At 40.2% G+C, this 25,739-nt stretch overlaps 2 protein-coding genes and 1 long non-coding RNA gene across 7 annotated transcripts in view; 1 reads left to right on the top strand and 2 right to left on the bottom strand.

Annotated features, from left to right (window-relative positions):
• Positions 1–13,482, bottom strand: part of zfyve9a (zinc finger, FYVE domain containing 9a) — a 43,260-nt gene extending 29,778 nt beyond the window's left edge. For 3 of the 4 annotated variants that reach the window (XM_085388276.1, XM_085388279.1, XM_085388280.1), the window contains exon 1: positions 13,260–13,481. The gene's annotated coding sequence lies outside the window, so the exon portion shown is untranslated. Of the gene's footprint in view, positions 1–13,259 lie in introns of all 4 variants that reach the window. The other variant, XM_085388277.1, reaches the window with a different exon arrangement.
• LOC146647767 (uncharacterized) lies at positions 6,327–9,437 on the top strand. Its single transcript, XR_014908651.1, has 3 exons — positions 6,327–6,460; positions 6,616–6,716; positions 9,215–9,437. It is a non-coding gene; the product is annotated as an uncharacterized LOC146647767 (long non-coding RNA).
• A 3,983-nt stretch (positions 13,483–17,465) lies between the features above and the next one.
• On the bottom strand, positions 17,466–24,873 carry LOC146647765 (transcription factor BTF3 homolog 4-like). 2 transcript variants are annotated; one of them, XM_085389175.1, is made up of 6 exons: positions 24,774–24,873; positions 24,237–24,296; positions 20,925–21,038; positions 19,780–19,981; positions 18,426–18,485; positions 17,466–18,123 (listed from the first exon to the last, which is right to left on the bottom strand). In XM_085389175.1, the coding sequence occupies exons 2-6, from the start codon at positions 24,288–24,290 to the stop codon at positions 18,077–18,079; spliced, it is 477 nt and encodes a 158-aa protein (XP_085245301.1). In that variant the 5' UTR covers positions 24,291–24,296; positions 24,774–24,873; the 3' UTR covers positions 17,466–18,076. The 2 variants fall into 2 exon arrangements, with proteins under 2 accessions (XP_085245301.1, XP_085245303.1); XM_085389177.1 differs by having other exon boundaries at positions 24,682–24,836.
• Between the last annotated feature and the right edge of the window lie 866 nt (positions 24,874–25,739).

Below are 25,739 nucleotides of genomic sequence, written 5' to 3'. Positions count from 1 at the left end.
GGAGGTTATCACGGCTACAAACAGGAGTAAACTGAGGTAGTGCTGCTGGAGCTCACCAGAGGTGCTTTCCATTACTTTTCTGAGAAAGTGGTGAAAAACTGAAATATTCACAGCCAGTAAAAACAAACCGAACAATACAAGTTGTCAGACTGACATTTAAAACACGATGAATGATTCAATCAACTTGTGCACTGCATGCTTAAAAACACTCCACAGGTGCAGGGCGGTGAAAATTTTCTCTAAACTCATATGCCAAAATTCTTGAAAATGAACCCCCCCCCCCCCCCAAAAAAACAAAAAAACAAAAAAAAACAAACAAAAAGCTAATACATGATCGAGTCCAGAGCTTTCCTGACAGAAAGAGGAACAGGGCTTCATTCCATGCCTTTTGTGCAGCTGAGTCGACTGAGTATCGGGGGCTTACTTTCTAACATTTTAGGGACTTTACTTTGGAATACAAAGCTCCTGAAAGCGAATGTTACTCTGAGCTAATGGTATACAAACAATCCACTCTGGACCCTTTTCAAGTCAAGAGGTTAAAAATGGGCAAATAGCTCAAAGTCTCTTTGATCTGATGGAAAATGATGCGTTCAGGTAACTTAAATGATTTTATACTTGTGGGAAAAGCGCCACGCAAGTTAAAATATTGAATAAAAAGTGAACAAACTGAAATATTAGGTTGTACTACATGGTGCTTGAGTTTTTACAAAATTTAACAGCCTGCAGGACTTTGATCAACACTGATTATAACAGCATGCAATTCATAGCCGATGGCTTTATTTACTGGTTTGGGAATTGTCTGATTTAAAAAGAAGATTAAACAAGAGTTAGATATTTCATTTTCATACTATTACTACTACTATATGTTACTGAATTTTGCTAGACCCTAAGAAATACTGAGAGTCAATAAACTGTTATCTGCATAATCTCAACAACTTCTTTTTTGAGAATCATTTTTATTACGCATTTCTTTAATGTAAGTCATATTGACTAGTTTTTCAAATAACTGAATCAAAAATGAGCAAAACAAAAAAAAAGCTAGAGACATTGACTGTATAAAAGAAATGGACACATCCACAGTGAAGAGGTTGTTTACTTTAGTCAGGCAAAAGTGCCATGTTTTTACTGATTGTTTGATTTAAGGCATGATTTAAGTAGGCATGTCACCAAAACCAGTACTTACTGTAATTACTGGACTCAGGCCGTATTATTTACCCAGGGAATTCTCTCACGTCATCTTGGTGGCTGTTTATGTTCCCCCCTCTGCTAACCCCACAGCTGCATGTGACACTATCCACTCTGCCATAGCTCGGCTACAGACTCAGCACCCGAGTGCCTTTATTGTGATCTCGGGTGACTTCAACCATGTATCACTGGACAATACACTACCAACATTCAAACAATATGTGGACTGTCCCACCAGGGGAGAGAAAACTTTAGACTTACTGTATGCTAACGTCAAGGATGCATACAGCTCCTCCTCCCTCCCCCCACTTGGTAGGTCAGATCATAACCTGATTCACCTCACCCCCCGCTATGTGCCAATTGTGAGGAGGGAACCTGTGACCACCAGGACTGTTAGGAGGTGGTCAGAGGAGGCAATAGCGGAACTACAGGGCTGTTTCGAGGTGACCGACTGGGAAACACTCTGTGAGCCTCACGCCGAGGACATCAATGGGCTTACTGAGTGTATCACAGACTACATAACTTTCTGCACCGACTCCATTGTTCCAGCTCAGACTGTTCATTGTTACCCAAATAACAAGCCGTGGGTGACTAAGGACATCAAAGCCCTCCTCAACAACAAGAAGAGGGCTTTCAGAGGGGGCAACAAAGAGGAGGTGAGGAAGGTCCAGGTGTTACTAAAGGACAAGATCAGAGAGGCTAAGGACAATTACAGGAGGAAGCTGGAGTGGAAACTCCAGCAGAACAGCATGAGAGAGGTGTGGAGGGGCATGAAGACCATCACTGGATTCAGGCCAACCAACAGCAGGGGAGCTGAGGGAGGTGAGAATAGAGCCGACGAGTTGAATCTGTTTTTCAATAGATTCGACACCACAGTGTCTGCTCCCACCCCCACAACCTCACCTGCAGTCAGCCTGGAATCCAGAGCCACACCACTGTGCCAGCCTCTCTCTTCACATGTTGCCTCCTGTGAGATTCCTGACACCCCTCCCCCACCCATCACCTTCACTCAATACCAGGTTGAGATGCAAATGAGGAGACTTCACTCAGGCAAGTCTGCTGGACCAGACGGAGTGAGTCCCCTTGTCCTCAAGGCCTGTGCCCCCCAGCTGTGTGGAGTCTTTCATAAACTGTTTATGCTGAGTCTGAGTCTGCAGAGGGTCCCGGTGATGTGGAAGACATCATGCCTCGTCCCTGTACCAAAGACGCCTCGTCCCAGTGGCCCCCAGGATTACAGGCCCGTGGCACTGACCTCCCACATCATGAAGACCCTGGAAAGGCTCATCCTGGACCAGCTGCGACCCATAGTAAGACCACATCTGGATCCCCTTCAGTTCGCTTATCAGCCTCGTCTCGGAACAGAGGACGCCATCATCTACCTGCTCAATCGTGTCTACACCCATCTGGACCAGCCGGCGAGCACTGTGAGGGTCATGTTTTTTGACTTTTCCAGTGCTTTCAACACCATCAGGCCGACCCTCCTGGGTGATAAGTTAGCAGCGATGCAGGTGGATGCTTCTCTGGTGTCCTGGATTGTTGATTACCTGACAGGAAGACCACAATATGTACGTCTCCCACAGTGTGTGTCTGACAAGGTGATTAGCAACACAGGGGCACCACAGGGGACTGTCCTCTCCCCCTTCCTCTTCACCCTCTACACCACAGACTTCAGCCACTGCACAGAGACCTGCCATCTTCAGAAGTTTTCTGATGACTCTGCGGTGGTTGGATGCATCAGCAGGGATGATGAGACAGAGTACCGGGCTGTGGTCGACTCCTTTGTCACGTGGTGTGAGCAGAATCATCTGCAGCTCAACGTGGCAAAGACCAAGGAACTGATCGTGGACTTCAGGAAGACCAGGAAACACTTGACCCCTGTTTCAATCCAGGGGGTCAGTGTTGACATTGTGGAGGACTATAAATACCTTGGAGTACACATTGACAATAAACTGGACTGGGCTAAAAACACCACAGCACTTTACAGGAAGGGCCAGAGTCGTCTCTATTTTTTGAGGCGACTGAGGTCCTTCAACATCTGCCAGAAAATGCTGAGGATTTTCTATGAGTCTGTGGTGGCCAGTGCGATCCTCTATGCTGTTGCATGCTGGGGGAGCAGGCTGAGGGTCGCAGATGCCAACAGACTTAATAAACTGATCCGTAAGGCCAGCAATGTTGTGGGGATGGAGCTGGACTCCCTCAAGGTGGTGTCGGAGAGGCGGATGCTGTCCAAGATAAAGACAATGTTGGATAACACCTCCCACCCACTCCATGACATGTTGGTCAGTCACAGGAGCTCGTTCAGTGAGAGACTGAGATTACCGAAAAGCACCACTGAACGACACAGGAAATCATTCCTGCCTGTGGCCATCTCCCTGTACAACGCATCCACTTAACACACTGTTTGCTGCTACAACTACACATGTTTCTTTTCCAAATATTTATTTATAAGTGACTTATGTATGTATGTATGTATATATATGTATATATTGTACTATTCTTAGTTAGCGTATTGTCTGTCTTGTCTTAATGTTGGTTTAAAATGGAGCACTGTAACAAAAAATAATTTCCCCCAGGGATCAATAAAGTATTCTGATTCTGATTCTGAATTATCGATATCGCAAATGTGACAGCACTTGGAGTTGTGCGTGTTCACCAGTATAGTGGAAGTTTTGGTATTGCATGTGAGCTTGTCAATCACAAGGTAGGTCAACCTTAAAGGACACTCTGCTGTATTGTCCTTCCATTGAGCGCTGTAATTTACAAAGAGAACACCATTCTGTATGAAATAAGACATCAGCAAAGTTGACAGAGGTCAAAGTTGAGGGGTGTCAAAAATTTTATACAACCAGACTTCTTCAAATAAAGGAGTCAACCTCCTGTTGGCTACTAGAAAGAATGCAGATGCAAGGCACCAGACACAGGCGCTATAATCCACCATCTTTTATATAAAGTCTATAGCTGGAGGATGTTGCTGGACACTAAAGTAGCATCAGCAAGACAAAGAACAAAAAAAAAGTGAAGTTTAAAAGGAAAAATTACAACTAAAGCGTGTGAGGTGATTCGCTTTGGAGAGCAAATTATCTTCATACCTCCTGCTCTGACCGCTGAACTGAAGAAACATCTAAGCTTCAAATACCTCGGAGTTCACATCACGCAGGACCTGTCATGGTCCTATCACATCAACACTGTGGTGAAAAAGGCCCGACAGCGTCTCTACCACCTCAGACGCTTGAGAGACTTCCAACTGCCCTCCAAGGTGCTCAGGAACTTTTACTCGTGCACCATAGAGAGCATCCTGGCGGGAAACATCTTAACCTGGTTCGGGAACAGCACCATGCAGGACAGACGAGCTCTACAGAGGGTTGTGCGGTCAGCTGAGCGCACCATCCGCTCCGAGCTCCCTGACCTGCACTCAATCTACAGCAGGCGGTGCTGGACCAAGGCCAGGAAGATCGTGAAGGACCTCAGCCATCCCAACAACAGACTGTTCTCTCTGTTGAGGTCAGGAAAGCGATTCCGCTCCCTGAAGACCAACACAGAGAGACTGAGGAGGAGCTTCTTCCCGCAGGCGATACGGTCTCTCAATCACAATCACACCACCACACAGTACTGACCCACACATATGGTTCTTACACACACACTGGACTTTCTGGACTTTGGTTTTGCACAACACTGGTCACTATATTCTTCATTTCCGGTTAATACTTGTACAGCTGCTGTTATTGTGTATATATTTATTTATATTTAGATTTCTTCATACATTCTTATATAGTTCTATATTGTGTATTGTGTATTTTGTTGTACAGTTATTTTATTTTCAACTTTAATTTATATATTTATCTTTATCTTATTCTTCCCAGTTAAATTTACCCTTCATTCTAATTTGTGTTGTACAGTTATTTCATTTTTAACCTTAATTTATATTTTATTCCTTCCTAGTTAAATTTACCCTTTTTAATTTTTCATATTTATTTCCTATCTTATTCATAGCCTTTTCCTTTTTTGTTCTCTTTAGGTCACGAGCAGTTGTCCAAGCATTTCACTACATATCGTACTGTGTATGACTGTGTACGTGACAAATAAAATTTGAATTTGAATTTGAAGCACCAAGTCTTAACCTCAGCCAACCTCTGCATCGTTTTCCCCAGGTGAGAAGTTTCCCTCCTAATGAAAGACTTCTAAAACCGTCTTACACTATAAAAGCATCCAGTGGAGCTGTCGTAAACACATACACACTCACACAGACACGCCTCCATAAGGACAGGAGCCCATCCCTGATTAAGATTTAATTACTCTGCAGAGGCGTTGAATAATGCATCTTTAGTCAAAGTGCATGAACAAGTCATATTTTTAGACATGTAAACTCAGAAAGATGCTTCAGAGGAGGCATATGTGCATGAAATTGTGTCAGTCAGAGAGGAAAACAGTCCTGCAGTAACAAATTCTTAAGAACATGTTGTGTACAAACATGCTGCAACTCATCAAAAACCATCAAAGAAGAAAACGTGTGATGCCGCCTACAGTAAAGCAAGAATATCGAGATTGTGCATGATAGAACAGCTCAGCTGATAATTATTATAACCCCTCTGTGAACAATACACTAATGATTTATTTGATAGAGAGGCCACAACACTGTGTTTAAATTTTCTTTGGCTAATGCACATCTGTGGTTTTAAAATCAGTGCCTCATCAATAACTTGACAGACTGGCATGAAATGTAAAACTAATCTATTCTGGAATAAACCTCAACAATAAACTCGATACAATACAATATATTTAAATGTTATTTACTCTCTCATTTAAACAGCGTGCTGTTCATTTTTAAATGTCTTGTTTTGTCCGAACAAAAGTCCAAAACCAAAAAAACCCAATCCAAACACTTTTAGCTCCATTCTCACTACCTTTAAGACAGGTTTCCTCTGATTGGCTGCCCCTTGTAAACAAAAGATTTGAACTGCAGGTGGGTGGAGCTTTCCTGCTTGTATACCAGGGGTGGGCAACTCCAGGCCTCAAGGGCTGGTGTCCTGCAGGTTTTAGATCCAACACAGCTGATTTAAATGACTAAATGACCTCCTCACCATGTCTTGAAGTTCTCCAGAGGTAATGAATGAACTCATCATGTGATTCAGGTGCGTTGACCCAGAGTGATATCTAAAAACTGCAGGACACCGGCCCTCGAGGCCTGGAGTTGCCCACCCCTGTTATAGATAGATCTTAAGAGCCTGTTTGAAACGGATTGCTTACAGCGGACTGGAGGCAGGGCAGCACAATAATGGTTTGTATCATAATCTTAATTATTTAACATGTTTATTCAATCAATCAGTTTTCTTTTTAAACAGATTTTATTTCATTTGAAATAGAATAATCATTTTAATTATTACCTAAACAGCCTATCACTCAAGGGTAACCACTGATCTGTCTTTACCGCAGGATGTCTGAGGCCGGCAGTGCAGACTGAGGCGACGGGAGGCAGTGTTGGCAGTGAACAGCAGCCACAGGGAAACGGTCAACTGGCACACCCCACCAAAAATGTAAGAACTGTGTGATATTTCATGACGGCAACCATTAATAATCCTTCATATTCAACTGAAAGTGAGAGAATTTTCTAGATCAATGTTACTAACTTAGGGCTCTCTTTGAGTCATCTTTGTTAGAACTGAACTAAAGAGCAAATGAATCTAAACCTTTAGAGGGGTGGAAGCGCACAAGTGTAAAGGAAAGGTGTGAGCTTTAATTAATTGGAAAAGAACTACAGCTTTGTATTGATCATGAATGCAAATCAGTAACCGTTCCTTCCAATTTATTTCATTTTCATAACTGCTGGTCATCAAAATCAGTTGAGATTAAAAGTCGAATTAACTGCCCAGCCCTAACTGAAACTTTGGTTAAGCTCAATACGAGCACACGTACCAAACACAACAAGGAACTATTTTTAAATCGAGCAACCAGCAGCTGATCTCCAGGCTCACTCCAACAGTCACGCTCCAGTGTCAGCCAGACATGCTAATATTGAAGTGGCCCATCAGGCTACTAACATGATAAACCATACCCGACTGGACCTGCCTGGCACGGCAGCCAAATTAAATAAGACAAGGGCATAAACAGCGAGGAAGCTCGGACATACCAGAATGCTAAACAGTTCATTAGGTCCACGCAATCAGAACAACGACTCCTGTATCCTGTTGTTATTTCCTGAGAGGGAGCAGCATTCGCTTCCTCGCCAATGAGGTGGATATCCTCTACAATCATTAGTGTAATCAGACATTTATGTTTTGGTTATACACAAGCTTTGGACTATTTCAATATTTCATGGGTTACTACAAGTATATTTCTAACAATTTTGTGTTACATTTGTGGCTATTTCCTGAATGTGTGCACATAAATGTCCTCTACTCTCCACATTTTATGAGCAGGCCCTTTAATTGGTATGACGTGCACTTCACATGTCACACCAATTAAAAGACCATGAACCCATTACTAACAGCATTTAAGTCCAACAGGATTTAGGTCACTCATTGGCATGGGCTCCTTAAATATTAGTTGCTCATTATTAAAGTTATCATTTCCACACGCGTTTCCCTTACAAGTCTGTTAAAAAAAAAAAAAAAAGTCTGTGCCTGTAAGCCAAAAGTTACTCAAGAGTACAATTGGTGTTTTTGCCATCTGAACCCTGAGAATGACCCAAGATTTCCTGGTGAAATTAAAAATAAATGTCCTCCATAAATGTTTCTAAGTGTTCAGACTTGGTCACAGCTCATTAAGTATTTAAGGGAGTTTGACGGCAAACGGTAACCCGGTTAGAAGCCATCGCTGATGGCTGCATTCATGCGTACACAGACCAGTATCGCAAATTGATGTAAATGATTTAAACACAAAATTGTCTTTATAAGCAAAAGAAAATGAAAAAAAATTAAATAACTTCTTTCTTCCTTATCATTTTCTTGGCTGAATATGAAGCCCTTGCCAGCTCCCACTGGTTTAAGGCAGAGTATATTAATCATCAATCATAAACTACAGTCCTAATTGCATTCAATTATGCACAAACTTTCTATTTCTTGGTTCAAAATTTGACCTTTTTTGGGGGTGGGGGGGGCGGGTAACTGCATACATAAGCACAATCAGTCTGCAAATAGTGTGCATTAACTTACTTAACATAAGTCTGTGCATTTTCCTAGTATTTGTGGCCATTTAATAACTCGCATTGAAAATCTGTCTCCTTTTGTCCATCACAGAAAGAAAGATATTATAGTCTTATACTGACATAATTTTTCAGTACATATGTAGATACAAAAAAACCCCAAAACTTTGCTTATTTTTTGGTATTGGAATGTTGTTCTGACAAAATGAAACATTTAAATTAGAAAAAACAAATTGGAATGTCTGACAGACATTTTTACTGTCCAAGAATAAAAACACAGAGTTAGGAATTAACATTAATGTCTCTTTTAAAACTTTAAAATCTAAGCTCTCTTGTAATTTATTCAAGTGGTCTTCAGGAATAGTTCTCCAGGCTTCTTGAAGGACATCCAAAGCTCTTTCTTTGCATGCTGGCTGCTGTTTGTTCTGTTCTCTATCAAGATGATCCCTCACTGCTTCAGTGCTTCTGTTCTCTAGGAAGGCCAATCCATGACAAGATAATGTTCCATTGTGTGTTTTTCTATCCAGCTATTCTTTTATTGCATAAGCAGTGTGTTTGGGATCATCGTCATCCTGAAAATGAAGCTGTTTTAAAGATGATCTTGCATAGAGGATCAAAATCTGATGTTACTTTTTTACATTTGTAATTTCTTGAACTTTGACAAAATCTCCAACACCATTGGCAGAAATACAGCCCCAATCCACCACAGAGCCTCTGCAGTGCTTTACAGATAACTCTGTAGACACTTGTTGTTCTAATTCTCTTCCCAACTCCTTTGTACACACCGACAAAGATTTGAACCAAAAACACCAAATCTGACTTTTATTCATCACTGAATAATTTCACCCATTTTCAGACCAGTTCCTGTCTAATTTGCTATACTGTCCACAGAGATCATTACAGAAGTCTTCAGTGAGCAGTAGATGGATCAACTGAGGAGCCAGATGCATTTCTAACGTCTTCTGACAGGTCTTTGCTGGATTTCCCATTTCTTAAGGACATAAAGACCTTGTTGGTCAAAAATACTATTTTGTGTAGTCAAACTGTGTTCTCTTGGGTATTTTTTGTAAATTTAAGTAATGAAAATGGAACAACTTATGTGTCTTTGTGACAGGCTGCCCATAAGCTGCATAAAAATAGAATTTAAAACTGGGTCTTAGCCAAGTTGTCTTATGTGTAGACAACACTGCTTCACCTCTTGAGTTAGGGGTGTTTTTTACATTGGAATAAATAATGTCAGTGTTAAGTGGCTTAACAAACCAACAAGCAAACAAAAATATTCTTCTGAAAACGGTCAGATATAAGAACTGGACTACAATGAGTGAAAAAGCAGGCAATGCTCAGAGAAAAACTCTGAAAAACCTTCAGAAAGACAGGAGAATTATTGCTCAAGATCACTTGAAACTCAGGCTCCTTCTAAGCAGTATAGTACATTACTATAGATTAGTATTAGTAGTAAATTATAAGTAGATTAGCATAAATTCATCCTCAGGGAGGGATTAATTTTCCATAGCAAACATGTACATGACACAAACAAGTAGGACATAACATTTTGTAAAAAGAAAACACTGAATGTATTTATTATTTATTATTATCTGCAACTATATTTTTAAATAAGAAGTGTAATTTTTATTACTTGCCTTTGAAAGTTATGGTTAGGCAAACAATAGGTGATTGGCCAAGACTTTTAATTTACAGAAACTAAAGAAAACAGGCTGCCCTTTTCACACTGTTAAAAAGTAATCATGAAAATAATCAATGGATGAATCAAGAGTTAGAATGATATTTATCTGGAGCTGTGAGATTAACCGGCAACTCTGGATTTGGAGAAACAAAAAAAAGTAAATGTTATAAATCATGAAATAAATAAAATAAAAACGCGTTGAATTTCCTATTATTTCTCATGCTATAAGAATTCCCAGGACTACGATCTCACATCCTGAGAAACAATGTTTTTAGCTCCACATCCAGCACCGCCGTGTTCCAGACGCCGTCTACTGAGGGTGAACACAGGAAACCTCAAGTGATCGCTTCCTCTCTTTAAGAATAGACTGACATCACTTTCTACCAGCATGATCGCCAAACTGAGTGACACATTATTATGTAATGTGTGCTATGCTTAACGCCCAAGCTGGAAGTACACTGGGAGTTGTCCTACCTCCTCCTTCTACTGCTTTAAGCTTTTTTTTCCTGCTCTTCAAGACAAAATAAATAAAAGCAAAAACACATAAAAGGAAAACATGCCACAGGTTTGTATCCTCTGAAAGGTCATGCTCGCTTAAAAATAAAATAATTTCTTTGACAGGAGAGGTTGAAAAAGTTAAATCCCCTGAGATTTACCTTCAGGAGGAAAGAGGAAAGTAGCTGTCCTCCTGTTATAAAGAGCTACTCTGCTTCACAGAACGTGTCAGAAGCTATTACGAGCTTCCTTTCTCCCTCATGTTTGATCTACATTTAACCACCACTACAAAGAAAGAAAAATCAGCACAGGGAGACTGGCTGCTGGTCTGCCATTGGGGAGACTTGTAATTCTTTCTGAAAGCATACAGTAACCTACATCTGGGACGTCTCTGCACACATGAGAGCCCGTCTCTACACGGGCGTCTGTTGGATCAGTTGAATCACACATCCTCACTGGGATTTATAACCACCTGAAGATGAAATGGGATATCTTTATGCTTCATGGGAAAAAAATAATTTCACATTAATATTGCCAAATACCATCTAGTACCATTTTATTAATAAATATACGTTAAGATATGTGGTGGTGATGTGGCTTTTTCTTTGGTCCCAAATTCATTTTTTAATTTGCCATTGCTGATGACTATTCAAGGTGCCCCTGGGACAGGCCTACTTCTGGATAAATCCACCTCCAGGCCTGGACTAAAGTCTGGACAGCAAATGCAAAAGTCGCATCAGCAAGAAACCTGATAAAGTTTGTTTGGACTAAACTACCATAGATACAAAACCAACTCAATGACAAGCTGTATTATTTCCTCTTTTAAGCCAACCTTCTCCTAATTGGCTGTCCCTTTCAAACAGACGGACTGTGGGTGGAGCTTCTGTTCTCAAAGCTAGCACTTTGCGCCTGAGATGACGAAATTAGGCATATCTGCTCCTGCTGGCATCAAAGAGAGACAAAACTACCTGAAACCGAGCATGCAGAGCAGTGTGAAGCCTGAGCTTTTCGCTGACAGTGGTTTCTTGTATATACAACACTGACATTATTTCATTACTTCACCTTTTCCATTTTTGAGCATTTGTAATATGCACATCCACTCACATAACAGTGGCAAAAAAAGGATATTCATAATGGGTCCCCTTTAAGAGACTACTCACTGACATAAGAGGTCAGTAATTCAGGGAGCTGTAAAGAAAGGGACTTGTGTTGCAAATATTTTGCACCAGACCATGTTTAAACTGCTCTTCATAATGGTTCCCCTTTAAGAGACTACTCACTGACATAAGAGGTCAGTAATTCAGGGAGCTGTAAAGAAAGGGACTTGTGTTGCAAATATTTTGCACCAGACCATGTTTAAACTGCTCATCATCAGCAGATAGATAAGAGAGGACTTTGACATAGAGCAGAGCATTAATCAAAATCCAGTCTAAATGTTATTATAACCCCTTTTTAAATTTAGTTTTCAACTATTTGGTAACCTGTATTTCTAGCACCCACCAGAGAGGTTCAAGCCAGCACCAAAGGGAAACCCCTTGTATTATTAAAATCTATTAGAAAGTGCAAGGAATTTATTTTATAAGGCATAATATCATTTTTTTAATGAAATTGCCAGGATAAAAGATACAGATCACTCAAAAAGGATCCTAGTCTTTATTGTAGATGTGCACTTGTGCAGAGCAGGTAGACGACCATTTGATTAGCTTATAAAATCATAAGTAGCACTGTTCAACCTGAGAAGCATAACTTACCTAATCAAAACGTTTAAAAAAAAAGTTATCCTAGCTGAACTGCACATTTTTTTTAATATATTCCGAGTTGATTTTGAAATTCTTGACTATCCAAGACCTGGACAGAAGCAAAGAGACCAAATACAAAAGGTGTAGCACCAGGAAAGCTCACCAAACCAACCCTTGAGAGCGCATAGATGACCACTTGCTTGGATTATGCAACCATAAGTGGCACTGTGGCTGTGCCTGCAGGCCAAACACATCCTCGCTGGATGAAGATCACTCTCAGGTAGACTGGGAAAACACATGGAAAGCTACTCTGTGTCATTAAAAGAAGGTGGGTTAAACTGGTGCAGCTACACGACAGCAGCGGTGAAGTGTTTGTCTATTTGTTTGTTAACTTGGGTAGTTGTATTAGCTGGCCAGCTAGCTGAATTAAACCAAATTCACAAAGGCCACGAGTTAAGTTTCCAAAACAATTCTGACCCATTCGTCTTAGCAGTGTGGCAAAAACTGAGATTTTAGGCGTCAAATAATAGCACTTAACAGCAGCTGGCTGTACTGGAGAAAGCCCTAAAGATTGAGCGGGCAGTCGTGCGCCGAGTGACGGGAGAGACTTGCTGCTCTGGCGGACACTCACGCCGTCACTGACTCGGTGGGTTCCGTTGCTAACGGACAGTCATAACGGTTAATAGAAACCATAAAAGCCTTCCTCCTCACATTAAGTCACCCACACCAAAGTATTTTCCTCCTGTCGCACTGCTATCAACCTCACTGGCTGTCTATCCGCAGCTCGCAATGTAAAGGAGAGCGCGTTGTGTAATAGACGTAAGATATAGTGTTACCGTAACGGCACCTTCTCCATATTCCTCACCGTTTATCCACCAAATAAGCCAAAAAAGATAGCACCGCAGCCGTCCACGCTCACTTGGGCTGCATCGATAGTTGGCGTTGCAATGGCGGTTTTGTAAACGTTGGAGCAACAGCAGACCCGTGAAATGTCACGAAAACAAATCCAGTTACTCACCGGAGGAATCCTCATCTTTACGTAAAGTCCCGCGGAGCCCCTCCGTTAGCATCCGCCATACCTGATCGTCTTTCAGAGCTATTTTTGAGTATCCGTCTCGCGTAGACCCACCACCGCCTGCCTGCCTGATTCAAACAGTCGGAAAGTAAAGCTTCTAGTCTAGCGTAGTTGTGCGACAGCAGCACTCAAGGATCCCTCCCCCAAGGTTTAATACTGGGGAAAAGAAGGAGCAGCGATAAGTCAGCCAAAATGGATATCCTAAACTACCGGTTTTCAAAATAAGACGCAAAGCATCTCCCTTAGAGGTTACATTATAACGCCAAGAGAAAAACTGTGAATGCAGATCTAATTAATTTGGACATCATCATTACATTTCTTTAGTTATTTTTTTTGTTTCAAACTGCTTTATAAAATAAACACACCAACCAAAATTATAATTACTATGTTTACCTTTAAGAAAAACAAACAATTCGGTCACAGATAATATATCGATTAAAACAACCCATCTTTTTGATGCTGTAACAGCAAAGTGTGTACGTTTTACGTGTAAGTTGTTATTGTATTATTTTATAACTAGATAAACAACTTTCAGGAAAGTTCTTTTTTCTTTTTTTATTCCTAAAACATGTTTGGAGGGGTCTTTCAGTAAAAGCCAGTCCATGTTAGTAGTAAATAAGAAGAAGAAGAATATATTCAACAGATAATGAATGAAAAAAAGAACAACTAGCAAATTTACAGGAAAAGAAATACTAAACATCCACATTTTTTAATATGATTCAATTCAGTTTTATTTCTACACCACAGTCACCTCATGGTGTTGTAAGGGAAAGACCCTAAAATATTAGGGAGAGATTTGACTATTTGCTTATTTATAAAACAGGAAGAAAATAGTTTTCAAATAAGGAAGATTTAAAAGTAATATAGTCAAAGGTCTGGCTGTGTTCAAATCTATTTGACAGTCTATAATATTAGGCTAAACCCACACATATTTGTAAAGGAGGAACAGACTATTTTTTTAGTTAGAAATTACTTAAGCAATTAAAGGTTCTTAAAAGGACTGCACTTTATAGCCTTTTATCACGTATATGTAACATATGATTTAATACCATTCCCACTTATTATTAAAGTTTAATTTCTGAGCTCTTACTTTCCCGCAAACAATCACGCAGTTTCCGGTGTTGAACCAACCCTTAGTGTCAAACTTGACAAACCTCCAACCGTTCAGTTCCGTCCAGCCTGCACTGTGGTCCAGCCGCCACCGCTGCAGCAGCAGGGACATTTTGGCTCAAACGGAGCGGAGGGTGAGGTGCTGAGCCCCGGGGAGGGTCCTCGGCTCCATCCCGCTCACGACACCCTAGAGCCAAAATGGCCCATTCATCCCCACTCTCTATAACCTTGCCAGCCCTCGTAGAGGATGACAGGCATGGAGGAATTGATCAGCACGATGCAGCACCGTCAGAGGTGATCAATGAAATGGGATGTGATGTGTAAAACCACCCAAACTCTTTTAACCCCTCCGTACTCGCAGACCCGGCTGCAGTTTTAATAACGCAGTGTTAAAAGCAATATAAACAGTTCCTGTAATTACTGATCGAGAAAGTGAAAAACAGTGACTATAGTAATGGATGCAAACCTACCAAAAGAGAATGTAAAGTGCTCAAGCAGATATAAAAGACTAATAAAAGTCTTAATAACTTTATTATTGGTTTGTAATGTAATAATAATAATAATAATAATAATAATAATAATAATAATAATAATAATAATAATAATAATAGGAGAAATAATACAACTAAATAAAACTGAAGGATAAAACTGAAATTAAATGAGACAGAGTACAATTGCTCACTTCCTCTTCCATTTTTAGATAGTCAACCTGTTTTTGATGATGCAGAAGAGTAGTTTTATTAACTTTTCCCCTCTTATTATTCTACTTGTCAAAAATTATCAACATGAGTTTAATTTCTTATAATATTTAGACAGCTGAAATGCTGTTTACGTTATCCAAAGTAGTAATGCTAGTAAATGTTGTGTATTTTGTTACATTGTACTGTAATACTAACATTAAAAGATTATAGACTTCACTGCAGCATTTTACTATAAATCTAAGAAATTTGGATATATTATTACAATATAATGTTATTATTATAATATTTTTTCAACCTCCTTTATATGATATGGAAATGCTGTTTAAAGTTCCAACAACCTACTCATAATGAGACCAAATATGGCTTACATTTAAGAAAAGAAGTAATTCAATTACAAACAATACAGAAATTAAACCAAGCAAGAAATAAATGTGTAAAATTACTGAAACAAGTTCTGGTAGCTCAGTGCCAATGCTGTTATGTAATTACAACATTTAAGGTTTTTATTAACTCCAGTTAACAAAAAATGACAGAAAATATCCTGTTGTAGGACTGTGCACTAGTAACTGCTAAAATTTCTATAGTACATAGTGGGGGGAGGAACGTTTCTATTTGCCTATCACTTACTTTCACTACCACTATCACTTACTTTGGTGCAGTATGAATGGGGAGATTTGTTTCATTAGGAAAAGCTGTAAAATGTATAAAAATACAGTTAAAAGTACAAAATTGATGCCTTCCTTCATATTTTCCTTCAGGGCAGCACAGTGGCACGGTGGTTAGCACTGTTGCCGCACAGCAAGAAGGTCCTGAGTTCAATTCCAACATCAGGCCGGGGTCTTTCTGTGAGGAGTTTGCATGTTCTCCCCGTGTTTGCGTGGGTTCCCTCCGGGTACTCCGGCTTCCTCCCACCGTCCAAAGACATGCAGCTTGAGGGGATAGGTTAATTGGAAAATCCAAATTGCCATTGTGTGAATGTGCGAGTGAATGTGAGTGCGAATGGTTGTCTGTCCCTGTGTGTTAGCCCTGCGACAGACTGGCGACCTGTCCAGGGTGTACCCCGCCTCTCGCCCTATGACAGCTGGGATAGGCTCCAGCGCCCCCCGCGACCCTGAAAAGGATAAGCGGAAGCGAATGGAAGTTGTCCAGTTGGTCTTCTGGGCCAATTCTGTTACCTGGGCCTTAGGTTTGACACCTAACAGGGAAAGGCTACACTGACTGCTAGGTGGTTGCCAGGCAATGTGACGGTGCCATAATATATCATGTTTAATTCAACCTTTGTAAATATAAAGTAAAATTATACAGTTCTTTCATAAGGTTGATGTAGGCACATGAATACTAAAATGGTCATTTTCACCCATTGCTAGGTGGTAGCAAGGTAACATGATGATGTCATAATATCCCATATAGATAAGAACCTGTGTGTCAGGTTTTGCTGCTCAAGTCTTGATGTTATAGGATGAGTTTTTAAACAAGCGCAAGCAGATTTGGTGTATCGTAGTGGGATAGACTTGGCAACAGTGACAAGTGCTTCCAAGTAAGCCAGCAGACTGAGAGCAAAGTGCTGTGCAAGTGGTGGACTACATGTAGTGTTACTGCAAAGTGTTTAGGATCCACAGCTGCTCAGCCACAAAGAGGCATACCACACAAAATTACCATCAGCACAGAAACTGTACACCGGGAGCTTCATGGCTGAGCAGCTCCTGTAGGTGTAATCTGTAAGGGCTCAGCAGTTTTGGCCATGTAATGTAGCATAATAGGAAAAATGTCTCATTAACATTTACATTTCTGAGTCACTTTCCAATTGTTGTTTTAGTAACTATTAGATTGCTATGGCTATGACTTAAGGGTTAGCACTCTTATTTCCTTTACTACTCTCTGTTAAAGAGGGAACTAAAAGCATCTTTCCCAGCATTTCGAGAATTAAAACAGCTCCAGTTATAGCTGCCCAACATGTTCTTCGGCTGCAGAGGAAGCCAGAAGAGCCTGCCTGTACTCCTTGTACTGGAGTGAAAACGAGTACTCAACCCAACCCAAAACTTTTCCAAAAATAAACATGTTAGGGAAAGTTGGTGGATCACACCACTGTGAGACTACGAGGTTGATCCATTTCTTTTCTTCAAAACTTAAGCGTTTTTTTTCTTCCTATAGAAGCTTAACTATATTAAATAATTATATAGAATTACAGTAATGTGTTGAAGACAACATTGTTTTTCCTAGAAAGGATTCTGGATGCCCCCCTTCCTTATCCCTGTCTCCACGAGAGCTCATGGACACACTGTAACCAAAGAGCATCTGACTCAGTGTCCCGACAAAGAAAATTGTACTTTGACTGAAGGAGTTTGTCCCAATAATTTATTACACTTTGACATTAGGACTTCTGGAGTACATGAGAGCTCAGTTACTAATGAAAACAAGTATTTCACACATTAAGGCCTCACCAGACCACTTTACAGCTGCTCATCGAGGCGGATAGGTAGCAAAATATGGTTGACAAATCTGAACAGTAAAGTAAATGAAGAGAAACTCTAATAGCCCAAAAATGTTTTATTAAATTCATAATCACCACTATAATGTTAAGTGAATCACTCATTCACATTAACTGCAATTTAATAATCTCTTAAATACTAGCCACATTTAACCATATAAGAAGTTTATTTCTAAACTATTGCGAGTCCTTTGGGTGCTGAGAGTTACAGATACTGTGTCCACAATATCACCGACTAGTGAAATCAGAACTTAGGTGTGTGTGTGTGTCGTAGTGCTGCTGCGGCTGCAGGCTAACCCGAAATGGTTCACGTCTCTGGAGATGATGCACCGCACCTTTAACAACCGTTCCCCCACAAAGGGAGGTGCCCCTTGTGAGGCTGTGAGAGGTTAAAAAAAATTAAAATTAAAAACTGAAAACGGTTGACCAAGGGGGCAAAAAAAATAAAAATAAAAGGAAAATCAGTTTGCTTCATTCTTTGAGGCTTCGTCAAAGTTCTCCACGAGATCTGCAAGACAGAAAACAACAAAGATCACCTGATTTTGTTCTGAAAGCAGAGCACAGTGTTCGGTTAAAGAGATTCAAGAGACAACTGCTGAAAGTGACAGTGATTTACTCCTCAAGGGACCCCCCCCCCCCCATTATTCCTGATACCCTGAACCTTTAAACTATCTGATTAAACACACAAAATAACTGATGAACTACTATATGTGCCCCAAGCAAGATCAGAACCAGATATAAAAAACTAAAGTGAGATTTTACAGAGGAAGAAGCTTTGTTTACTTCAAGGATAATAATTTGTATCAATACCTGGGACATCGTCATCATCCTCTTCTGCGTTTTCCTCCTTGACTGCTTTCATTTCCATTGCTAAAAAAAAATGAAAACACAAAAATGTATCAAATGTTAAGGGTCACATTACAACTTCCACAATGCTAACATCCACTGATCCCTTGGTACAAAGCGGTGCTCTGCTGGGAAATTATTGCAGACTAAATATAACCCACCATTAAAACCAAACAACAACCTCCAGGGCTGTAAAATTAAGCTAGAAGTATCATGATTAACCCTAATGTTATAGACTCTGATGTTAAAATGACTAATTTTCCGAAGAAGAAATAAATGATCGCTTCATCACAACTAGATAGTGACTCACTTTTGTTATTGCTTAGTTAGAGGTGTGGTAGTGCTGACTGATGTGTATCACCACCCCCACCAAATGGAATTGTGGTGCCTTTTGGAACACCTTAGTACAGTTATGAGAAATATTATGTTTGTTTGCTACAGGTCATCCAGGAACTTTGTGTTTCAGTTTTATTTTACTATCATATTTCTCATATTTAGTCTGTTACACACCTAAGTGACAGCTATCACGCTGTACTCAAGCTAACTAATGCTGATGTTTAAAAGTCAGAGTCCAAAAAGAAATGTGTCAAATTACATCAGCCATCTTTTATTTACAGTCTACGAGAGAGGCACAGAACCTGCCACACAACTTGCAGGATGAGCTGCAAACATAATATCAGAGTAGCTGTGCTAAAAGACCACAAAACATTATCATAAGCTGCAGAACGGCCCCTAAGAAGACGTCACGGTGACATTTTCCTTTATTTCTGCTCCTGTGTTGGACTCTGCACAGATTCACAGCACAGGGTTAGCTGTGCTGTGCTTCCAAGTGAAAAAGATGGTCCTGTCTCCCATGTTTGCTTCACTGGGTTTATTTTCATCTCCATGTGCATCATCTACAAGGCCAGCTCCTGCAGACTGAATCATCTAGATGCTCAGACCGTGTGCTGGAAGCGTTCCTGCCCTTACCAACTACCAACTACCCTGAGTGCTCTGATTCTTTCAGACTCACAGTCACGTTACGTCTAATCCTCAGTAACTCTAAACAAAACACTGCTGGATTAATGCACAATAATGTAAGAGCAAGTGTCTTAAGCAAGTTCAGCCATGACCAGCTGCAAACGCCCAAGTCATTTAAGCTCTGCGTTTGCCAACAGGGAGACCTGAACAATAGTCTCTCCTCTCACCACAATAATTCTTGTGTGACAAAAAAAACAACCTCTGTCTGACGTGACCGTGACCATTATTCGCATGACAACCTCAGAGGGCACTCTGACATTGTGACACGGAACGTGTGTTTTTGTGTGTGCATGCTCACATTGCCGTGGGAACTGCTCAGCCAGCTTGCGCAGGCTGCTGAGGCTGTCGGCTCCCAGCTGGCTCAGGATGCCGGGCAGCATCTCTGTCAGCTGTTTGGTCTCTCCGTGGCCCGTGATGGCGAAGGTGTTGGCAGACAGAGACGCCTGAACTTTGGGGTTGTTGAAGTGAATCACCGTCCCGTCATCTTTTATCATATTCACCTGAGAGAAAGAGGGAAACCGCACAGTCTGGATTAGAGCCTTTATCCTACAAGATTTTGCACTGTCAGGCTTACTAAGACCAGCCCAGGTATATTAGACACTCTGGTGGGAAGAGGATTCCAAAAACAGAAATACGTCTTAATGCTCTGAGGAAATAAAGTACTACAAACACAGAAGACATTTCAGTTTTCAAGAATCTGTGACAAATGCATTAATGTCCTTTGAGTAGTTTTTGTTGGGCCTGTCCCAGAAACACCCACTGTACAGATTATGCTATGTGACTGTATCAGGTTCCAAATGAGCAAGTGTGTGATGTGATTCAACCAAAATAAAGACGTATGAGACTGTTGGATTTAAGACTGGTCTATGAATCATGTTTTTCCTGAGGCACTAAACACCACAGTTTGCACATTTAAAACAGCCACATATAAGGTAAACAGATTTAAGCTAGGGGCTGGGTTGAGCATAATCAAACTCATCAATGGAAAACAAAATATATTATATTATTTGATGCTTGATGCCAAAGTAACGAAAAAAATATATACATCTAGCCCAAAATCACCACACTGTACAGGCCCTGCAAAAAAACAACAACAAAACTAACTGCTGTAATTATCTTAATATAAACAGTATGCTGTAAAGACAAAATATATATTCAGTCAAAAAAAGAAAACAAAACAAATGTGCATCAGGTAAAGGTCCCTTTTTTGTTTATGCTCTGATGTAACACAGACACTTTATGGTATGCCCATTTGCTGAAAGCTCCCTAAAAATAAACTGGAAGATGACATGACTGCATTTCACTTAGGCGCCCCCCCCATCTTTCATCCTTTCGTATGCCGCATGACATAATGATAAAAAATTCAGGATCCTCAGAAAGAAACAAATCAAAATAGAACAGACAGAGAGTGACAGTAGCATTAGTTTCCCTTTGATGGCTCACCTCTTCTATCCCTGCGATGTTGTTCACTGCCAGTTTCTTCAGAGAGCCCTGCAGCTTTTTGTCGTCAGCTGTTGCCGTTTTGTGAACAACCTTTTTCTTCCTGCGGGCCGTTCCCTGAAGGGGAAAAAATGGATTTCATAACCGAGTGAACCAGAATGTCAAACATAGTTAAGGTCACACGCGTCATCCTGTCACGGACATAAAATTACCCTCACAGAAAAAGACCTGTTTTTATTATTATTATAAATGAGTGGCTTATTCTTTCCATCTCAGAGTGCATTCTTCAAGATAATTACATTAATCTATAAATACTGTGGCTCAGGAGGCAGAGCAGTAGTCAGGTAATTTTCAAGGTCGGTGTCTTTGGTAAAGATTTTGAACCCCAAATTTCCCCAGAAGCAGCTGCATTTACACAACCCACAATGATTGTGATTGGCTCATTCATTACAATCATTTTAAATAGAAAAAAACAAAACAAAACAGATTAACTAATAGAAAATGGAGAGCCTCTACTGGCCACTAGTACTTAGTGTCAAAATTGCAGAGCAGCGTCGGTACATCCACAAACAGCTAAAATACAGTGCTCCATTTGAAATGGAAAGTTGGAAATCTTGGAATTTTCAGCTGGAAGTTAGGCTTCCCACATGCACCAACATTGTGAGTGTAAACAGTAGGAAAACTGAAGAACCTGCCATGTGTACAACCACTGTTGTGTATTTGTCACTGGTTAGACAAGCAAACACAGAACCAAACCTTTTCATTAACATGTTGCAGCTGCAGCAGTGGTGGCAATGACAAAAAGGACAGAAGGAAGGGCTGAAAATGCTAAGATTCTCACTGGTAGTGATCAGGATGGACAGGATTAGAAATGAGTACATCAGAAGGACAGCTCAAGTTAGAGAGGCAAGGCTGAGATGGCTTGGATATGTGCCGAACAGGGGTAGTGTATATATTGGACAATGGATGTTGAAGATGGCACTGCCAGGCTGCAGGGGAAGAGAGCAAAACCACAGTGAAGAATTCATGAAAGCAGTGAAGGAAGACATGCAGGGGGTTGGTATGACAGAGAAGATGCTAGGGATAGGGTGAGATGGAGGCAGGTGATCTACTATGGTGATCACTAAAGGGAGCGGCTGAAAGTATGGAACATACTTCACTTTAAATTTAAACATCTGTCCAGTTAGGAAGACCTGAGCGGTAGGGCTGCGCGATAAATCTCATATCCCGATGTAAGACATCTATCGCCCGATAACGATATAAATCACAAAAATGTAACATTTTCTGTAAATTCTGTGAATCTCGGGCAGCTCGACTTGCGGGAAGTGTTTCCAGCTGGGCGTCGTGTAACTGGAGTCGAGTGTTTTAACCAATGCATGAAACGATACATTTTTAGCATGAAACGATACATTTTTAGACATAAGTTGTAACGGCCGCCGTTTTCTTTGTGAGTATTTATTACACGGTGTGCTGCAGGGAAAAGCCTGTTCTAACGTTTGAGTCTAAGATTTATTTTTTTAGCACCTAACAGCTCTTTTTTGCTTCTCATCCGTAAATACTCCGCACACTCTTTCACGTGATTCAGTTTATTTTGAAAAGTCTTAACAGGATCTTGAGCTTTATTGTGAAAGGTTTATGTGGAAAATAAACATTGACGTTGTTGCTAACGACAATGCATAAAAACAGGTGCTTGTCCGTCAGTAGTGTGGTTATATTAAATATAAGAGAAAGAGAGAACTTTAAGAAATTAATATAGCCACTGCAGTGACCATCAAAACGATGAAAAAATATTGCCGTAAACAGTTTATTTTGCGACACCACGAAACAAATGATAGCGTAAAATGAAACTATAGATGTTTTTATATCGTCATCCGATATATATCGTTATATTGAACAGCCCTACTGAGCGGTGTACCATAAAGACAGACATAATGAGTTCCCTTATTTTACATGACTGGTGCTAAACATATAACCTAGTCCGAAGGAGATTATGCACGTTACTCAAACTGCTGAAGAAGAAAATTTATCCCACAGAAAGAAGCCGAGCAGTACAATTAAAGCAGAATTGGTGCACTCTCAGAAATGTACCTGAATTCATTTAGAGATAAAGAAAACACATTTTGATGCTTGGTTCATTTTATACCAAGTCTGTTTTACAGTGCCAGCAATACAGCTAATAGAGCATAAGCCTATTTCAAGGCTAGTTATCAACAGGCAACAAAATCAAAGGAAATGTTTTCACTTTGGAACAAAGGTAAACACCACGTCATCTTCATTGGTATATGGGAGACACACTGAGTAATGTGAAGATTCCATGTCACATGAGAAACAAACAGTAGCACTGAGAATGTACTAAGTGACAACATAAACAAATGTATGAATTCACATGATTTTCTGCAGCACTGCTTTCTTTACTTATATGTAACTGGATTAAGAAAGAAAGCTGCCAACCACGGTGGTGATACTGGGGGTTTTGTCAAGCTGTGTAATGTAAAGAAATCCTGTTTATGTTCACAGTGTCACAGCACAGGTCACTCCACTGGACAAGTACAACTGATTTTTTTTAAGTACCAAGAGAAAAGACATACCTTACTGTATGTCATGTGACCTTCCATGTGACCATATTAAGCAAAACATGGTCAGTATTGATGCACTGGTAAGCAAAATATTACACCCAAAAAAGGGAAGTTAGTCCAAAAGTTCAAACCACACTACTCAATTGAAGCGAATCAAACTTCTGTGATGGTTGAATTATCAGAAAGCTTCTATAGGTTGAAGAACAGAAAACAGAAAGGTGCTTAAGCCATGTGAGATATTGGTTGCCTCCTCCACCCAGTGAGCTAAACTAGTGTCCACTAACCTTTTGTTTTTTATTTTAAGGAAGAGCTTTACTCCCACCCAAATATTTAAACCAGACATTATGCATCTATATTTCAGCACCACAAATTCATTGTGATAGATACACAGAAACAAGAGTCTGTTGAGGGTCACTCCAGTTTAAAAAAAAATGTTGAGAATGTCGACGTGAGGTTAAAGGAATTTCAGAGCAAGAAAAACAAATAACGCCACCTAGTGTGTGACTGAAGGCTTCACAATAAATGTGAACAAAGCCAGAGAGGCCACAGATGAAGGGGCACAGCTCTGCCCTCCCCCAAAAAGGGAATGCTGAGGTCAGGAGGAAACACCTGACCTCAGCTGAATACCATCACACCTTGAAATGAGCAGGAAAATGAACCCATGACAGATGAATCCAAAATGTGACATCTGTTAAGTTACCATAATTAGAATAAAAGAAGAGATCCAGCAGACTCTTACCTTTCCACCTATTCGGACCTGAGCCTGAAGTTTAGCGAGCTTCTCTTGATTCATAGTGTTCTGTTTTGAAAGTAAAAAACAAAACACACATTTAACGTGATTTTATTCCCATGCTTATCAAAGAGGGGGAAAAAACAGTTTTTGTTTTTTTCAGCTCTTAATACCACCATCTGCCTGAGGAGCGCCGCATGCTGCTGCTGAAATACAATAGTCCCAGCATGAGCTACAATAATCCCCCAAAATAACAAACTGGAAATGAGCTGACTGACAATCTAATCGTTACACTCAACCTGCTGACCATTATACACTGAATGTGATGAAGAGATATATCTGGGCTTTGTCGTTTTAAATTACATCCACGATAACTGTAGCTAGTTAGGCTGCTAACTAGTTGAGCAGCTAAGCTAATGCTAGCACCAAACTAGAAGAAACAAGCTGAACGCACCTGCTTTGGTATCGACACCTAATTTTAAGCTCAAATCCAACGATGGAAACAAACCAGCGCAGATGTCTGCTGAGAAATACCCCCCAAATTACCTGTGGTAATGAATTTGCTGACGGTCAGTTGTACTAGTCTCGCCGTTAACCACCCAGCTTAGCTTAAACTATCGTTAAGTCAACAGCAATTACATACATTTCCTGTTGGGATTTTCACTATAAGGTTTAAATAACGCCCGTCAAACGATGTTATATAGCTTTTATCCAGGTGAAAAGGACATAAATGCAAATGTTAAAAATATCTCAAGTTAAATTTAAACTTATATTAACTGACATATGTAAATATATTGTATATTTGCTATATTTCGATGTAGTTCAAACTTTTATTTTGGCACAACTTTCCGGTGTCATATCAGAATTTCGTTGTCTAGCTTCACTATGTGACAAAGCAGCGAAGAGCACGCGGTTATGTGGATGTGATGTCATATGACCCGCCCCTCCAAAAGGAAAATGAATCACCGTTGGCCAATAGTAAAACGCGGACACACACGCGCGCACAAACGTGCACGCCCACAAACACAACATGATTATAACAAAAATGAAAGTTTTAGGGAAGTTTACATACATTCGTCACGGACATTAATGTCATGGTAATTTGGGGCTTTTCATGATTTCTTTCGATTTTTTCTTTATTCAGGTTGGTATGACTGGACAAAATCCTTTAATTAATTTAAATAAACAAGAACTGTGTGCACAAGTTTGTGTTTATTTTGGATTTTCTATAACCCATACAGGGTATATATGAACAAAATCCCATTAATGATTGGTTAAAGTTGCATCTCGACCGCTGATATTTGACCAATCTTTTTGGCAGATTTGGTAAAGTTTTAATTGGTTTCCTGGCACAGATCCGGCTATTAAGCATAGTCCACAAATTATCAACAGAGGTTGAAGTTGGGGTTTTGGGAAGGCCATTTTAGAAACTTAATGTTAGCCTGCTTTATCCATTCCTAACCCATTTTTGATTTGTATTTGGGATTATTGTCTCTTCGAACACCCAATTGT

Source organism: Rhamphochromis longiceps, linkage group LG18 (assembly GCF_057381845.1).
Source record: "Rhamphochromis longiceps isolate RC_006_pf linkage group LG18, R_longiceps_female_GT1.1, whole genome shotgun sequence".
Lineage (NCBI taxonomy): Eukaryota > Metazoa > Chordata > Actinopteri > Cichliformes > Cichlidae > Rhamphochromis > Rhamphochromis longiceps.
Note: the sequence above shows the minus strand (reverse complement) of the source record. Positions and strands in the feature narration are given on the sequence as shown.

What these genes read in the sequence shown, in the direction of transcription:
- LOC146647765 (XM_085389175.1), bottom strand. Translation starts at nt 24,290, where the DNA reads ATGAATCAAGAGAAGCTCGCTAAACTTCAGGCTCAGGTCCGAATAGGT. An exon ending in AGGTCCGAATAGGTGGAAAG is followed by an intron (nt 21,039 to 24,236) that starts GTAAGAGTCTGC and finishes TTTCCCCTTCAG; the next exon opens with GGAACGGCCCGCAGGAAGAA. An exon ending in ACATCGCAGGGATAGAAGAG is followed by an intron (nt 19,982 to 20,924) that starts GTGAGCCATCAA and finishes TCTTTCTCTCAG; the next exon opens with GTGAATATGATAAAAGATGA.